This window comes from Prionailurus bengalensis, chromosome B3 (genome assembly GCF_016509475.1).
Source record: "Prionailurus bengalensis isolate Pbe53 chromosome B3, Fcat_Pben_1.1_paternal_pri, whole genome shotgun sequence".
NCBI lineage: Eukaryota > Metazoa > Chordata > Mammalia > Carnivora > Felidae > Prionailurus > Prionailurus bengalensis.
In genome coordinates, this window is record NC_057355.1 from 93,998,424 (window position 1) to 94,017,633 (window position 19,210).

Sequence of the window (19,210 nt, forward strand, 5' to 3'; positions counted from 1 at the left end):
TAAGGGTTAAATGAGGTTATGAAATTGGTTTATATTAGATCATGATTTTAATTTTTTAAATTTTTTTTAATGTTTATTTATTTTTGAAGGAGAGAGAGAGACAGAGCGTGAGTGGAGGGGGAGGAGCAGAAAGAGAGGGAGACACAGAATCCAAAGCAAACTCCAGGCTCTGAGCTGTCAGCACAGAGCCCGATGTTGGGCTCGAACTCACAAACCATGGGATCATGACCTAAGCTGAAGTTGGACGCTCAACTGACTGAGCCACTTAGCCGCCCCTAGATCATGATTTTAAAAAATCATTATGAGGGGGCGGCTGTGTAGCTCAGTCGGTTAAGCATCTGACTTCAGCTCGGGTCATGATCTCGCAGTTCATGAATTTGAGTCCCATGTCTGGCTCTGGTGCTGATAGCTCGGAGCCTGGAGCCTTCTTCAGATTCTGTGTCTCCCTCTCTCTGCCCCTTTCCTGCTCAGGTTCTGTCTCTCCCTCCCTCTCTCTCAAAAATAAAATAAACATTAAAAAAATTTTTTAAAGATCATTGTTGGGGCACTTGGCTGGCTCAGTCAGTGGAGTATATATAACTCTTTTTTTTTTTTTCAATGTTTTTTTAAATTTATTTTTGGGACAGAGAGAAACAGAGCATGAACTGGGGAGGGGCAGAGAGAGAGGGAGACACAGCATCGGAAACAGGCTCCAGGCTCCGAGCCATCAGCCCAGAGCCTGACGCAGGGCTCGAACTCACGGACCGCGAGATCGTGACCTGGCTGAAGTCGGACGCTTAACCGACTGCGCCACCCAGGCACCCCTATATGACTCTTGATCTCAGGGTTGTGAGTTCGAACCCCATGTTGGGTGTAGAGATGACTTAAAAATAAAATCTTTTTTAAAACGTTAAAAATAGAGGCACCTGAGTAGCTCAGTCAGCTAAGCCTCCAACTCTTTATTTCAACTCAGGTCATGATCCTCATGGTTGTGGGATCAAGCCTCGTGTTGGGCTTTGCGCTGGGTGTGAAGCCTGCTTAAGATTTTCTCTCTCTCTCTCTCTCTCTCTCTCAAAATAAAATAAAATAAAATAGTAAAGTAAAATAAAGCAAAATAAAAATAAATTTAAAAGTCATTATATTTATCCTTTATTCAGTCTACCATTCAGTACTTACTGGGTTCTATATCTGGCCAGAGTAGTTTCCATGTTTCCTGTGTGTTTTTAAAAATATTAAATAGGTCTTAGGTATGGTAGTCATCAGAAATTGAAAATGAAAAAACTTATGAACTATCATAAACATTAAGGTTATTGCTTATTATTTTTATTTATTATTGTTTAATGTTACTGAAGAATAAACCGTTAAAACTGTCTTAAACATTTTAAAATTTATGTTGGGTCTGAAGTCTAGGTATCAATAAAAAAACAAAAAGTACAGAAAAAATAAATATATAAATGTGATATTGGGCAACATACTTAACATCTCTCAAAATCTCTCACAATAAAAGAGATTTGAACTTGAGGCACCTGCGTGGCTTGGTAAGTTAAGCGTCCGACTTCGTCTCATGTTTTGATCTCACGGTTTGTGGGTCTGTTGTCAGCACAGAGCCTGCTTCGGATCCTCTGTCTCCCTCTCTCTCTGCCCCTCCCTCACTTGAGCGCGCTCTCTCTCTCTCTCTCTCTCTCTCCCTCTGTCTCCCTTTCTCAAAAATAAACATTAAAAAAAAAAAAGATTTGAACTGGATGAATGTCTGATTCTTCCCAGTTTGGATTTCTTTTATAATGCAAGTTTAGAAAACTTTTAAAAATTCTTTGTTCTCAAAACTAATAATTGTTGAAAGTATGACTGATGACATGTTGGCTTGTAAAATTAGTGGTTTTAAAAATTTTTTTTTTTTAACGTTTATTTATTTTTGAGACAGAGAAAGACAGAGCATGAACGGGGGAGGGGCAGAGAGAGAGGGAGACACAGAATCAGAAACAGGCTCCAGGCTCTGAGCCATCAGCCCAGAGCCCGACGCGGGGCTCGAACTCACGGACCGCGAGATCGTGACCTGGCTGAAGTCGGACGCTTAACCGACTGCGCCACCCAGGCGCCCCAAATTAGTGGTTTTAAACACGTCCCTAAGAACCAGTTAAATGTAGGCATTTGTGAAGTTGAAGCCCATTTGCTAGCATTCTCAAATAATTTCACTATTATTAATGTCATAAAATCTAGGGGGAGAAAAATCCACAAAACTTCTTACCTAAGTTCTGAACAATGCTGGCTGCTACCGTTAACAGTAGGAAAAGAAGTACAGATAGTAGTAAATAGTACACGTTGATGAGGGGTGCATGGGTGGCTTAGTCAGTTAAGCATCTGACTTCGGCTCAGGTCATGATCTCACAGCTCAGCTCTCTGCTGACAGCTCAGAGCCTGGAGCTTGCTTCAGATTCTGTAGCGCTCTCTCTCTCTCTCTCTCTGCCCCTTCACCGCTCATGCTGTCTCTCTCTCTTTCTCCTTCTCTCTCTCAAAAATAAATAAAAACATTTAAAAAAATAGTACACATTGATGAATACATTTATGATAGTTATTTTCTAGTGCCTAATATTACCTTTTTAAAAATATCTCTTAACAGTAAAAAATAACTAGTAAATCTTTACCCATTTACAATAGCTGGTACACATTTTATTTGATCTTTTCCTTTCTAACACCCTCACTGCAGGTATCTTGCATTGTTCAGTGCCCCCTGGGCCATTACCCTGACACTCAAAGATAATGATTTGTTTCCCCAACATCTAGAGCAATGCCCTACATCTGGAAAATGATTGGTAAATGTTTGATTATGGAAGAAATAGTGTTCTTATTACCACACATGGTCTTAGGATTTGTAACAGACCATTAATTCTATGCTAGTAGCAAAAAATTAGTATTTTTGGATTTCATCTCGAACTCTATATACAGATGCGATGAAGCTTCATTTTTAGTTGTCAGGTGTATGGTAAAACAGGTATACATCCACATGTTTTTATAAAATGGGATCATAATGCTTCTTATTGACTTTTTGCTCTTAAAACTATACTTTATTATGTGACTGAAAAACCATTTATATATTTATATTTGATATAATTTAATAATTTTGTAGATAAACAGTGAAGTTTTAAATACCTCTGGTATCTAGGTATTACAATTTTATTGAAGACTAAACTTGGGTGCCTGGGTGATTCATTGGTTAAGCGTCCAACTTCAGCTCAGGAATGATCTCACAGTTCGTGGGTTTGAACCCTGTGTCGGGCTCCGTGCTTTCAGCTCAGAGCCTGGACCTGCTCTGGATTCTGTGTCTCCCTCTCTGTCTCTGCCCCTCCCCTGCTCATGCTCTGTCTCTCTCTCAAAAATAAAAAAACATTAAAACATTAAAAAAAAATTATTGAAGACTAAACTAATAATACTAGTTTCCATAAGAAATATTCATAGAAGCTATGGTATATACACACACACACACACACACACACACATGTACACACACACACACACACAATGGAATATTACACATCAAAAAGAATGAACTCTTGCCATTTGCAGGGATGTGGGTGGAGCTAGAATGTATTATGCTAAGCAAAATAGGTCAATCAGAGAAAGACAAATATATGACTTCATTCATACGTGGAATTTAAGAAACAAAACAGATGAATATCAGGAAGGGGAAAACAAAGAAAGAAGGAAGCAAACCATAAGAGACTCCTAACTATACAGAAAAAACTGAGGGTTGATTAAGGGAAGTAGGCAGGAGATGGGCTAAATGGGTGATGGATATTAAGGAGGGCACTTGTAATGAGCACTGGGTGTTATATGTAAGTGATAAATCACTGAATTCTACTCCTGAAACCAATATTGCACTGTATGTTAACTAACTAAATTTTAAATTTTAAATTTTAAATTTTAAATTTTAAATTTTAAAAAAAGGAGGAAAAAAGTATTCGTAGAATCTAGTCAGAATATCATTTGTTTTAGAGTTCTCTGCTGCTTTATTTAATATGTTTTTGTTTTGCTTTGTTTTAGGTGAAGCATCTCCTGGAGCCGTTCCACAATATAAAGAAAGGATTCCTTCTGTCACTCATAGTCCAGAAATAATGGATACATCGGAACTACGGTCATTTTCCAAACCAGAGATAGCACTGACAGAAGCCCTGAGGCTTTTAGCTGATGAGGATTGGTAAGTTCACCATCCTTAACTTAAAACTGAACTGAGTTCCACAAGTGTCCTATAAATTTTTTTTTAAACTTTGAAACATTTCCTATTAAAATAGTCTTAAAAATGATTATTATAGTTCTTAGTCCAAAGTTTTTTCAACTTCTCAATGTAACTGAACTCTGGTCCTAATAGCACTGTATTACCAGTTATATTATAACTTATGTACCATAAGGACAGTTTACCTTTATCATGGATTACGTAAATCTTTTGGTACTGGAATACAAATCTCACCATTTCTCCAAGTGTTTCTCTGTGAAATACATCATATAACAATCCTGGAAATAGATCCACGTTACTACCGCAGCTGCAGCAGCCACCCAGCCCCGCCCAGCTGGAGCATCTCCTGGGTGCTCTTGTCCCACCCATTTCCTTCCCTTCTTCTGCAGTATCTCTCTCTATCCCCATCTTCTGTGTCCTCAGTTTTGCTCTTCTACTAGATCATATGCCTCAACATTAAAATGTGCTGTATCTCCTATTTCTTAAAAATCCTCCGTAAACTACATATCTTTTTCACATTTCTTTTCTTCTTGTTGTTTAGCCAAGTCCTCTAAAAGGCTAACTCATTGTCTTTAGTTTTCCACCTCATATTTTCTTCTCAATCTTTAACTGGCTCTCAACCCTCCCCATCATGACCATCACATCACTAAATCTATGAAAATGATCATCTTGCTAAATCTACACTGGTTATTTATTAGTGGTTATGTTTCTTAGCCTTTTAGCAACATTGGACACAATCGATACTCCTTTCTGATTTCACTGTGGAAAATTCAGTCTCTTGGTTCTTTTCTTGCTTTAGTTTGTTCTTATTTCTTCTGTTTGACTTCAGAAGTGAGGTTTGCTCCAGAATTCACTCCATTGGCATTCTCTATCTACATTTATTCCACAGATCTAGGCTGGCAATCGTTTTCTGTAAAGGGCCAGATGGTAAATATGTTCAGCTTTGCAGGCCAGGTGTCTCTATCACAACTCCTCAACCTTGCTGTTATAGTGTAATAGCAGCCTTAGGTAGTATGAAAACAAATGGCTTTAGCTATGTCCCAATAAACTTTACTTATAAAAAAATCTGATGGGGCCAGATTTCGTCTGTGAGTCATAGTTTGCCAACCTGTTTCCTAAATGATTACATTCACTATATAGCTTTGAATTCAGTCCATACTTTGATTCTCATGAATGTATGTCTGGATCCTAGATATCTTCTTGAGCTCTAAACTTATAATCCAACTGCCTACTTGACACTTTCACTTTGATGTCAATAGACATTTTAAAAGTTTTTTTTTTAATGTTTATTTATTTTTGAGACAGAGAGAGACAGAGCATGAACGGGAGAGGGTCAGAGAGAGAGGGAGACACAGAATCCGAAGCAGGCTCCAGGCTCTGAGCTGTCAGCACAGAGCCCGACGTGGGGCTCGAACTCATAGACCATGAGATCGTGACCTGAGCTAAAGTCAGATGCTTAACCAACTGAGCCACCCAGGCACCCTGCCAATAGACATTTTAAATTTAACATACCCAATATAGAACTCTTGATTTCCACTTCTTGCCAAGATGGGTTAACAGGCATTAGATTTGCCTACACATCTGAAAGAACTAGAGAAATACAAAATAAATGAAACAGTGGTTTTTAAAATATTGTTCACCAGGTTGTGACAAATAGTGATCCCTGAGAGATGAGAAACGAACAAGGTGAGCTCTACAATTGCCCTGGCTTTCTTTCTACCGAGTTTCCAGGTCATAGCTCAATGAAAGGAAAACTGTAAATACCAGCAGAGATGGAAATGGAGCTATGAGTTTGGGGAGGCCAAGGTGACTAGAGTTTGCAAGGCAGAGTACCAGAGAAGATGGAGCTTCACAAAGAACTCCAGAGACTTTTAAAGGATTCTTCTCAAATATTTAGCTGAGTACTAGTCAGGACATACATGTAAGAAAATTACCTGAAGCCAGAACTAGGATGAAGTTACAGGGAACAATCCCTGAATACTTCTTGTTCCCACCAGCATGGTGGAAAACCTCATAATTCACAGGGCATTGAGTAGGAAACTCAGAAGAGTTTTGCTTCTTAGTGTGGTAAACTAAACTGTAGGCGAAAAACTAGTTTGCTCCTGCCTGACAAAGCATAAAAGCAAAGCCTAACAGGATCAGACTTTTCAAATAACCTAACTCCATTTCAGAACAAAGCTCAAAAATGATTTAGGAATATAAAAATATCTCAGGTAAAATGCATAATGCCTGACACCCAATAAAAAATTATCAGGCATACAAAACAGCGGAGACATACAACCTACGATGAGAAGAAAAAACCAACAACAGAAACTAATCCAAAAATGATACGGATGATAGAATTAGTAGATAGGGACATTATAGCCATAGTTATAAATCTGTTCCGTGTGTTAAAGAAACTAGAGGAAAGACATGAACAGAGAATCAGTGAGCTGAAAGACAACTTGCAAAATCCCTTTTGCCAAATAACATAACATGATTGAGGGAAATAATATCCCTTCATACTCACACAGAAAGGGAGGGTATTATCAGGTGGTATACACCTAGGGGCAGGAATCATGGGTGCCAACCTAGAATTATGTATTTCACATTAGGAATAAAAAGAGTCATTTTATAATGATAATGGTAAAAAGGTTAATTCATCAAGCAATCCTGATTTTACTTATCAAACAACAGAGCTTCAGAATACATTAAGTAAAAACTGGTAGAACTGCAAGAAGAAATAAATCCACACTAATGGTTAGAACTTCAACAAACTTCTCTCATTGACAGAGCTAGAAGAAAGAAAATCCTCAAGTGACAATATGGAAGACTTGACATGATGGACCAACTTGACCTAGTGGCATTTATAGAATATTCCACCTAAAACAGCAGAATTCATATTCAAGTCCACAAGGAACATTTACCAAGAGAAAATAGTATTTGGGATCATAAAATAAGTAATTAAAAATTTTTTAATGTTTTTATTTATTTTTGAGAGAGAGAGACAGAGACAGAGTGCTAATGCAGGAGGGACAGAAAGGGAGACAAAGAATCTGTCTCTAGGCTCTGAGCTGTCAACACAGAGCCCAACACAGGACTCAAACTTGTGAACTGTGGAATCATGACCTGAGTTGTAAGTCGGACACTCAACTGACTGAGCCAGCCAGATTTCCCTAAAATAAGTAATTTAAAAGGATTCAGATTATACAAATTTTGTTCTCTGACTACAGTGGAGTAGAGTTAAATTAGAAATTAGGAACAAATAACTAGAAAATCTCTAAGTGTTTTGAAACTAGCACACTTAGAAGCTTCCCATGAATCTAAGAAGCAATCAAAAGAGAAATTAGAAAGTATTTTGAATTTAACGAAATTAAGAATGAAACATCAAAAATTACGGGATACAGCTAAATTAGATGGAAATTTATAGCACCCTAACGCCTATGTTACGTAAGAAGAAAAGTTTTATGTCAATGACTTCGGCCTTCACCTTAAACTAGAAACAGAAGAGCAAAAGAAGCCCAAAATAAGTAAAGAAAAGAAATAATAAAAATAGCAGTAGAAGTAAAAAAAAAAAAAAGAAAACAGGCGAACATTAGAGGAAATCAGTGAAAACAAAAGCAGTTTCTTGGAGAAGATCAATTGATAAACTTGTAATCAGATTGATCGAGCAAAAAAAGAGATAAAAAATAAATTACCAAATCAGGAATGAAGGAAGGAACATCACTACTGATCATGTAGCTCTTAAATAAATAATAAAGGAATATGATAAACAGCTTTATGCCCATTAATTTGATGACTTAGTGAAATGGACAAATTCCTTGAAAGACACAAACTACCAAAACTAACTAAAAAAAAAAAAAAAAAAAAAAAAGCCAACCTGTATAATCCAATCTATTAAGGACATTGAAATTGGGCTTAAAGTTTTTCCACAAAGAAAACTCCAGGTTCAGATGGTTTTAATAGTGAATTACATCAAACATTTAAGGAAGAAATCAATTCTACACAAACTTCTTAGAAAACTGAAGAGGCTGGAGTACTTCCCATCTTATTCTTTGAGGCCAGATACCAAAACCATATAAAGATAAAACTACAGACTGACATAAAAAAATATCTCATGAACATAGATTTAAAAATCTTTAAAACAGAAGTTTCTTTTTTTAATTTTTTTTTAACATTTTATTTATTTTTGAGACAGAGAGAGAGCATGAACGGGGGAGGGGCAGAGAGAGAGGGAGACACAGAATCGGAAGCAGGCTCCAGGCTCTGAGCCATCAGCCCAGAGCCCGACGCGGGGCTTGAACTCACGGACTGCGAGATCGTGACCTGAGCCGAAGTCGGACATTTAACCGACTGAGCCACCCAGGCACCCCTAAAATAGAAGTTTTTATTTACCTACCTCCTAATCCCAAATCTGCTTCAGTATTCACCGTCTTAGTTAATAGCCCTGCCATGGACATTTAGTTGTTCATACCAAGTCAGTGTTGACTTTTTCTTGTGTCTTCACATTCCATCAGTTCTTTTACTTTCAGAACACATTTCAGCTACATTTATCTCTCATCTGGCTATAGTGGTATCATCGCTGGTTTCCATGCCTCCATTATTGCTGAACTCACACAACAGCCAGAGTGATGCTGTTAAAACATAAATCAGACCCTGGGATTCCCTCACATAAAACCCTCCAATGGCCCTCTAGAACACTAGAAAAAAATTTTTTAACTGTTTTTTATAGCTTACAAAGTCCTTCATTATCTGTCTGTGGCCTCTTTGTAGCCTCATCCCCTACAGTGCTCTGCCTTACTTATCCACTCTAGCCATCTGGCTATTTCCTTAACACCCAGCTCATTTATACCTCAAGATCTTTGTACTTAATCTTTGAACACTCTTCCATGTGGCTTCTCTCTCACTTCATGTGAGTATCAAATGTCACCTCCTCAGGAAAGCCTTCTGGCATGACTTTTACTAAAATAGTGTACTTTTCCCCATCCTCTTATATTGCTTCATTTTTAATATTGCTACCCAACCTTATGTTTCATTTTAACATTCTTCTTAGCAATTTGATTATGATGTTCCATGTTGTGGGTTTTTTTTTTTTGTGCTATCCTGTTTGGGGTATGTTCTTACATTCGAGGGTTCATAGTTTTGATCAAATTTGGAAAAATTTTAGCCACTTTTTCTTAATTACTTTTTCTGCCTCCCTCTCTCTTGACTGTACTTTCTGTTACTTATGTGTATAGAAGAGTTGTTTCTGCATTTAAATTGTAATTGTAAACTGTTTTATCCTTTTGAAAAAATGATCATTTTGAACCAGAAAGCTATTAACAAATAGATCCATTTACTCTTGCCACCTTGGATTCTTAGGTGTTTTTCCTTTCTCTGAAGTTTCCATAACTCATTCAGGGAATTTAAATGCTTTAAAAAATGACCACCATCAATATACCCAAGGAACTATTATAATATTTCTAAGGAAATTCATTTTGGCTCAGATTTTCAAACCTGCAAGATGAAAATCATCAAATTTGTATTGTTAACATCTAAATCCCACTTGAATCCCACCCTCTTGTTAGTACTGCCTACCCTTCATCTACCTCATTAAGCCAGATAATGAAAGAAAAATACAAATTATAGAACCATCTGTTGGTGGTTTTCTGCTTTTGGATTATATATTTGCCAGTGAGGTAATTGCTTCTCTCCTTCCGTTTTTGTTTTAGTGCTTCCCTCACCTTCTGTTCTCCAGAAAGAATATGGCATTCCTATCACTAGGGGGGAAATATTCCTTTTTATTTACAAAGCATGAACTTCGTTTGTCAATGTTGATTTTGGGTCTTAAAAGATATTTTGAATCATTGAAGAGAGCTATTGGAACAAACAAAACTATGTATTTTTTATTTGAAATTCCTAAATGGTATGGGAGAATAAGCAAGGTCTCCTCTTTGGCAGTATTTCATGCACACAAGACAAGATATCTGAGATCCTGTTGTTTGAGCCCCATGTAGTAAGTGATTCTGTCATTTGTCTCTTTTTCCCATAGGGAGAAAAAAATTGAAGGACTGAATTTTATTAGATGCTTAGCTGCTTTTCATTCTGAAGTATTGAACACAAAGTTGCATGAAACAAGTTTTGCAGTAGTTCAAGAGGTAAACTTAGTTTTCAGCCCAGTTAAGGGTCGTTTGGACGACAAAGAATAAATATGCCACATTTATTTGACTTTAAAAAATATTTCTGTACTAAGTGATATAAACAATAAACAGCTTGTATGTAGTTAAAAGTAGCTTATGTTTGGGTGGCTCAGCATTACAGCATGTGACTCTTGATCTTGGGTTTGTGAGTTTCAGCCCGTAAAATCTAAACGGTAGATTTTACTTTAAAAAAAAAAAAAAAAAAGTAGCTTATACCTTACTTCACAACTTTTTTTTTTTAATTTTTTTTTTACTTCACAACTTTAAAAAAAATTGTTACATGTTAATTTTTAGGGCGTAAGATAATATGTATTAAAACAGGTTACTGTAATAGTAAATGTAAAACAGGTTACTGTAATAGTAAATGTGGTTTCAAAGTTATTATTACTGATTTTCTTTCAGAATATCAGCAAAATATACATTTTGGAAATTTTTTTTAGGTGAAAAATTTACGCTCTGGAGTTTCTCGTGCTGCTGTGGTCTGTTTAAGTGATCTTTTCACTTACCTGAAAAAGAGCATGGATCAAGAACTAGATGCTACAGTAAAAGTTTTGTTGCACAAGGCTGGAGAATCAAATACATTTATAAGAGAAGATGTTGACAAAGCCCTGAGAGCTATGGTCAGCAATGTAACTCCTACACGTGCAGTTGTTGCTCTTATCAGTGGAGGACAAAGGTAATGTTCAAAATAATCAATGTGTCCTTAAACTAAAAAGTCAATTGTTTGTAGTCTGGGATATAGGGGAAAAAAGCAAACATCAGTATTATTTCAGTCAAAAAATAAGTAATTCCCATATGATAAACATCAGATTAGGTGGAGAGCATATAAAGAATAATAATATTGGTATTATAGTAATTTTACTTACATTCATAGATACGGAACGAAATAAATGTCAGTGACTATGAGTTTGTTTTGTTTTTAACTTCTTTTTTTTTTTGTTGTTGTTGTTGTTGTTTTTAACATCTTAGGTGGAGTGTAACTAATGTAATTTGTCATTTTAGCATCCAAGGATGGTTGTTGAGGGTTAGAAGAGGTTTAATCATTTTTTTTTTTCCAACGTTTATTTATTTTTGGGACAGAGAGAGACAGAGCATGAACGGGGGAGGGGCAGAGAGAGAGGGAGACACAGAATCGGAAACAGGCTCCAGGCTCTGAGCCATCAGCCCAGAGCCTGACGCCGGGCTCGAACTCACGGACCGCGAGATCGTGACCTGGCTGAAGTTGGACGCTTAACCGACTGCGCCACCCAGGCGCCCCTAATCATTTAACTTTAAAGGTACATCTTTGGTAAATAGTTTATACATCCGATTTGTTTGGCCATGTTTTCCTGTAGCCATTTACACATTGCGGTAAGAAGATGTACAGCCCAGCACTTATCAGATGTAGTGGAATTTATGGAACCAGAGCGTATTTTATCTGGAACAAAGGATATGGCTGACCGCATATTACCAGCTGCTGCCAAGTTTGCTCAGGACAGTTCACAAGAAACCAGGTGAATAGCTGCTAATAATATTTGCTGAATCTGTTAGGAAAATGGCTTGAAAGTAGGCAGCAAAGGTTAAAAAAGAATAAACATTTTTCCTAAATTGACAAGTGGGGTCCACAGGGATTGGTGCTGGGGGATGGACTTATTTAACCAATTTGCAAATGATCTTGAGGGAGTGCACAGTGAATTATCCATATTTGCAGATGACATTACCTACTTCTGGGTAGTGAGATGCCATGTCACAGGGATGAACTGCATGAAAACGGCACAAGACTGAGTGGGCAGAAAAGTGGCAGAAGAACTTTATTTTGGGCAAGTGTAAGGTAATGCCTTTAGGGGAAGTGATATATTTTCCAAGCTGTTAGGTGAAATCATGGAAGTAGGTGCACATGAAAAATACAGGAAGCAAAATGGGTAACATATTATCTCCTGAAACATGATATAGCTGCACTTAGAAAAGCCCATAAATTTCTGAACACTGTATTTGAAGAACAATTTTACAAAGGTTAAGAACAGTCAAGAGAGAAATGACGAAATAATTAAGATGTGGATGGTACATTATCCGTGTTGGTAACTTTTTTTTTTTAAGTAAACTCTTTGCCCAAAGTGGGTCTTAAGGCCATGACCCCAGCATCAAGAGTCATATGGTCTACTAACTGAGCCAGCCAGGTGCCCCTAGATGTATTGGTGGCAGAAATTTTAGATGTAGTCAGGAGCCTAGGTTCAATTCCTAGCCCCAGTTACTTTTTGCCCTAAAGCAAATTACTTACTGTCTGTTAGGCTAGGTTTTCTTGTATGTAAAATTAGGAAGGTGGGAGTAGGTGGTTGATAATGTCCCATACAAAAGTCTAAAAATTTATGGCAGTTACATATGAAGGTAGATTAAAAGTGGGGAGGGGGGATCCTGAGTTCATAGAGACTAAAGTAAAGAAGGGTATTAAAGTATTAACCTTTTTAAGACAAAGGTATCCTTGACTTTAGGTTACTGGAGTTAATCTTATGGAAATCATTATACCAGAAGCTAATATAGAAAGTCAATGTATTCATTTTCTATTGCTGTGTAACAAAGTGCCACAAACATAGTGGTTTAAGGCAACACAGACTTTTTTAGCTTACTGTTCTTTAGGTTAGAAGTCTTGCATGGCTCAACTGCTTTCTCTGCTTAGGGTCTCCCAAGACTGAAATCAAAGTAACGATAAGGCTGAGATCTTATGTAGAGGCTCTGTAGAAGAATCTGCTTCCAAACTCCTTTTGGTGGTTAGCCAAATTTAGTTCCTTATAGTTTTAGGACTGAGGTCTCTATTTCTTTGCTGTTGTCAACCAGGGTCCTCTTTCAGCTCCTTAGGGCCACCCAAATTCCTTTTTATGCAGCCCCCTCCATCTTCAAGCCAAAAACAGTATGTTGAGTCCCCCTGTTGCTTAGAAGCTGTCTTACTTCCTCTTCTCTTACCAGCCATAGAAAGCTCTCTGCTTTTAAGGGCCTGTCTGATTAGATTAGGCCCACCCAGAAAATCTCCATATCCTAGAGTTAACTATACCATATAATATAACATAATCCTGGAAGTTATATCTCATATTTACAAATTGTAGGGATTAGAGCAGGACGTCTTTGAGGAGCCATTTTAGAAGTTGTGTATACCAAAGTAAAGTTCAGAGCAATTTAGGAGGGTTCAGATCATAATAGACTAGTTAGGATCAAGAAAAAGATTCATAATGGTTGTTTTGTGTACATCTTTAAAAAAAAATTTTTTTTTTAAGGTTTATTTTTGAGAGAGAGAGAAAGACAGATGGAGCACAAGCAGGGGAGGGCAGAGAGAGGGGAGACACAGAATCCGAAAGTAGGCTCCACGGTCTGAACTGTCAGCACAGAGCCTGACGTGGGGCTCATACTGACCAGCTGTGAGATCATGACTTGGGTCGAAGTCAGATGCTTAACTGACTGAGCCACCCCAGCGCCCCTGTTTTGTGTACATCTTAACCTTTCCTTAAATGACATGGTAATTGTTTTAATCCATTTCATCATTTCTTGATTTCTTATTTGAAGTTTTAAAGTTATAAAATAGTTACACCTTTACAGTTTTAATATTTCTCACATTTAGTGTCCCCATTGCTTGTTTACTTGATTGTTTTAGCCATTCTCCTGTCATTAAGGGCTTGTGATGGACCTACAGTTTTTAATATTCTTGGCTAAAAGTTATAATCATCCTTGAAACTATAACTGATTAGGAACTACTTATCAGGGTGTAGACTTTATTCTGGTTCTGAGGAGAGAACGGTAGTTTTTATTTTCTGATACTACCTCTCTATAATTTCATTATAGTTGGAGTCTAGTTGATACAGATATTTCTGAAATCATTCTGTACCCTCTCCCTATCCCCCAAGCCTTGCCTTCTCTGCTTCTTCTAGTTCCTTATATTCCAATTTGTAGGGAAAAAAATAACTGTAATTAGCTTTAGGGCCACGCCTCCTTGAAGGATAGTAATATGGTATAATTAAAAGGTACTGTAAGACCCCTCTATTCAAAAATATCTCCAGTATACACTTCTATATCTGCAGTTCTTCCATTAGAATGATATCTTGGCTTAAGGCTTTATCCTGAGAGAATTTTTTTTTTAATGAATAATTTTGAAATTTATATATCGTAAAAAATTTAGTTTGGAGAGCATTACACATTCATTAATATATCATCAATGATTTATCAACTAACTTTGGGTGTGTTTTAGGTAGCAGAGAATAGGTTTTGAAGAATTGGAACCCAGGTAAGTTTTGGCATGAAAAAAAAAAAGGTTCTGTATTTCCTACAGAACCTAGGGAAGGTTGACTTAGGTCAGAACATCTGACCAGCAGGGGAGCAGCAAAAGCTCACTGGGCAAGGAGCCCAGGATAAAGACAAACTTCTCCTAACTCACAGTTCTGCCAAATGCTGGCCTTGATATGGGCCCTAGGGTGTCTGAAAAATAGAATTCAAGCTTTTGGCTCTCCATCTGACATATAACTGAAAGAATTGAAGCTATAGTGTTTTTTAAAGGTGAGGGGCAGGAAAATGCTTTATTCCAGCTCAATTAATATAACTACATTTCAGTGGTTTATTTAAAATAGGGATGACAGTTTTGATGTTGGTAGATTTTTTTTCTGTTGAAAAAAATTGCATCTAAGGACAGAAACTGAGTTTGTTTAAGGTATATAACATTATTTACATATTTCTCAAATATCCATAGGTACTATGGTCGAAAGATGCTTTTCCTTTTGATGTGTCATCCAAACTTTGATAAAATGCTTGAAAAATATGTCCCATCTAAAGACTTGCCATATATTAAAGAATCTGTTAAAAGCTTACGGCAAAAGGTATGTGGAAAAAGTTTATTTTATAAACAGCTTTAAAAGCAAAGTACCAGGAAAAAAAAATAATAAAAAATAAATAAAAGCAAAGTACCAGGAAGCTAAAGGATACAAGTAATTACTTCAATTATTTCTCTGTTAACCATTCAGACTGTATCTATAGTAGCATTTCAACAACTGCAGTTGAAAAACTTGGAGTAGACATTCATAGTGTTGGTAAGTGTTTATTGAACAGAAGCTCGATACTTGATAGAACATAGTGTGGTTTACTGGAGTGACAAGACTTGGGTTTGAATCACAACTCTGAGAATTAGCGAACTATAATGTTAGGTACATCACTTCATTTCTTTAACCTGAAGTTTTATTTTTATAAGGTAAGAATAGTGATGCTCTTCATGCTTGATTCCTACTTTATTTACCTTGCATATTCCACTCTTAGAATTCCTATCACACTGCAGAACATTAATTGGGAGCTGCTTGAGGGGAAGCCCCATGTCTTATTTATCCTGGTAGATAATGGGGATTCGGACATGTCTGAAATGAGTGACTGAGGGAATATCACGTAAATTAAAATATGAAAAGTGTCTTATAAAAAAGTAATCCACTTACATATTATTTTTTACAAAAATATGTTAAATAATCTAGAATTATTCTGTGGTAATTTATGTTATTCTTTACTGATAATCTTCGGCAAAGGATTCCTTTACATAAGGATAGTATTTCAAAGATGTATGATAATATACATTTTAGAGCATTTTCTTCTGCTCATTTAGCTTAATTCATACAGAAATAACTAAAGTAACCATGCAAAAAATTATTTTACCAGCGTGAGGCAGATTATATTTGTGAGTCATTTCAAGTACAAGTATTTTTAAATAGTTCTTATGTAAGTGTTTATTCTCACACTGGAATTCATTATTCTCACACATAGGAATTCATTATTTATGTAATGTGTTCATATTTTCTCTACAGATTTTAAGGCTTAAGAAGAATACTTATAAAACATAGCATATTAATTTTAAAAATGTTAAACAGTTTTACCCTGCCAGTGTCATTTCCTATTAATTTGGTTAATTTACTACTAATTAGAAGGTATTTTATGTATTGATACCTTTTGAAGCAGAAGCATAGCAGATTATTAAAATGCTTTCAATTACAAAGATCAATAATGGGTTCTCTGAAAATTGCATTGTATAAATTATTTCACTTTACTAGTTTTGAAATTTTTAGGGGCGTCTGGGTGGCTCAGTTGGTTAAGTGTCCAACTTCAGCTCAGGTCTTGATCTCCCGGTTCGTGGGTTCAAGCACGTGTCAGGCTTTGTGCTGACAACTCAGAACCTGGAGCCTCCTTCGGATTCTATACCTCGCTGTCCCTCTGCCCCTCCCTACTCACACTGTTTCTCTCTCTCAAAAATAAATAAACATTTTTTAAAATTTTTAAAAAAGAATTTTATTACACTGCCTTTCTTTATATTACTTAAAGGGTTTGGGAGAGATACCACTAGATACTCCTTCAGCAAAAGGAAGACGATCTCATACTGGTACTGTTGGAAATACACGGTCATCCTTTGTTTCTAGAGATGCTTTCAATTCAGCTGAAAGGTAGGCTCATTTGATAGTTCACATCATTGGAGAAATTACTCCCTAGTGATAGTAGTCTCATTTGGATATTTTTATGAACTATTCCAGGGATATTTGTCAAAATTGAATGGAGTTTTAAAAGTTGAAAGTAAGAACTTAGAAAGTGTGAGGTAATTAGATTTAATAAGGGAATTGCATATTCACAGCAGCTTTCTTTTATATGCACTAAACAGTATTAAAGCATTAATGTGGTTTAATAAAGTGCTGTTGAACTTGTCAATATTAGGCCTGTGTTGGACAACTCTAATTGATTTTGTATTAATGTATAGCCTTTACTTTTTCCCCTTGATTATGAAAAAAATACATAATTATGATTAAAGAAAAAAAAACTTTAGAAAATCCAGACATTATAAGAACAATTTAACCAATCACCACCAGGCAGAAGAATCCTCTTAAAATTTTTATGAATATAATTACATATGCTATTGTGGAACCTGTTTACATTATGTAACATGTAATAGATTGATTATATAACTTAAATTTTTTTTTCTTTTGAAAGTATGATCTCTGGCATATTTTAAAATATATTTTAAACTTTTTTTTTTTTAATTTTTTTTTCAACGTTTTTTATTTACTTTTGGGACAGAGAGAGAGAGAGACAGAGCATGAACGGGGGAGGGGCAGAGAGAGAGGGAGACACAGAATCGGAAACAGGCTCCAGGCTCCGAGCCATCAGCCCAGAGCCCAACGCGGGGCTCGAACTCACAGACCGCGAGATCCTGACCTGGCTGAAGTCGGACGCTTAACCGACTGCGCCACCCAGGCGCCCCGAAACATTATTTTTAAAACTACATGGTAGATATATAAGTATCTTTCATATTTTCTAGATTTGTATATTTTTGAAATATTTCATAAACTAAAATATACATTTTGTTAAAAAATTAAAATCCATGTGAAAATACATGCTTTTGGGACCTTGCTATTCTAAGTACAGTCCATAAAACAGCCCCATTGGCATCCCCTAAGAACTTACTAGAAATTTGAATCTTAAAAAAAAGAAAAAAAAAAAGAAATCCAAATTTTGTAATCTTCCCAAGCCTATGGAATCAGAATCTGCTGTTTTTTTCACATTAAGGTATAATCACATGGGTACCTGGGTGGCTCAGTCGGTTAAGCATCTGACTTGACTTCAGTTCAGGTCATGATCTCCAGGTTCATGAGTTTGAACCCTGTGTCGGGCTCTGCGCTCACAGTCCGGAGCCTGCTTGGGATTCTTTGTCTTCTCACTCTCTGCCCTTACCCAACTTGTGTGTATGCGAGTGCTCTCTCTCTTTCACTCTCTCTCTCTCAAAAATAAATAAAACTTTAAAAAAGTGTCATTGAATATTTAAAAAAAAAAAGATACAATCACATAAAATCCTGGGTCAGACATTTTGGTCAAAAACTTTTTTTGCAACCAACAAAAAGTAGCTTTTTAAATATTAATTGAGAATATACTGTGTACCAAGCCCTTTCTGGTCAGTTACTTATTTTGTAGATGTCTCTTAATTGGGTATTATCTGATCATTTTTCACAGTTAGATTTGAGGTTATGCATTTTTTGACAAAAAATACCTCAAAAGTCAAGTTGTACCCTTCTCAGTGCATCATTTCATGAGGTACATGATGTTGCTGTGCCTTCTTACTGACCGTGTTAACCTTGATCCTCTGATAAGGTGGTTTCTCTTGGGTTTCGTCACTGCAAAATTACTATTTTCCCCCTTATAAATAATAGATATTTTGGAATACTTTGAGACTATATAAATCTCCTGTTTCTCATCATACTGTAGTTTACAAATCTTAGCAACCATTGATGGATCTTGCCTGCAGCAATTATTGTGGGATTTATTAATTTGTTTATTTATGTCTAATGGTGATCTTTTATTTACCTTATTCTTCTACATTTATTAGTTGAATTTTTGCATGAAGAAAACTGCTACTTTTCCTCTATGTATTCACTTACTCAAATATTTATATTATTGTAGATGGATGGATTTTTATTTTATTTTATGGGTTATAATCTATCTATATATATAAAAACTATTCATTACTCACTTTTTCAAATTGTTGCAACTTTAAGATCTCCCTCAGGTTGGCTGTGTGCTTTGTCAACATGGCACATTTTACATTTCTTTATTTTTTGCCATCACAAGATTGCCCAGGATCTACTTGTATTATTTCCTCTTCTCTAATCTATATGTTTCTAATTTCTTTTCCTTTCCTGTCTGAATTGCAATGACTAGAATATTGAATATGATGTTGCATACAAATATTAAGAACAAACATCTTACCTTATTCCTAAACTTAGGCACAAAACATTTGGTATTTTCCCACTAAGTATGATGTTAGCTATAGATTCATAAAAGTCCTTTATCAGGTTAAAGGTCCTTCCTTTTTCTA

At 36.2% G+C, this 19,210-nt stretch overlaps 1 protein-coding gene across 4 annotated transcripts in view; it reads left to right on the forward strand.

Annotated features, from left to right (window-relative positions):
• Positions 1-19,210, forward strand: part of TOGARAM1 (TOG array regulator of axonemal microtubules 1) — a 76,478-nt gene that overhangs the window by 42,478 nt on the left and 14,790 nt on the right. For all 4 annotated transcript variants that reach the window (XM_043556058.1, XM_043556059.1, XM_043556060.1 and 1 more), the window contains 6 exons: positions 4,018-4,171; positions 10,218-10,323; positions 10,806-11,041; positions 11,700-11,858; positions 15,071-15,197; positions 16,675-16,793. In XM_043556058.1, the coding sequence (XP_043411993.1) occupies positions 4,018-4,171; positions 10,218-10,323; positions 10,806-11,041; positions 11,700-11,858; positions 15,071-15,197; positions 16,675-16,793 (901 nt within the window). The remainder of the gene's footprint in view (positions 1-4,017; positions 4,172-10,217; positions 10,324-10,805; positions 11,042-11,699; positions 11,859-15,070; positions 15,198-16,674; positions 16,794-19,210) is intronic.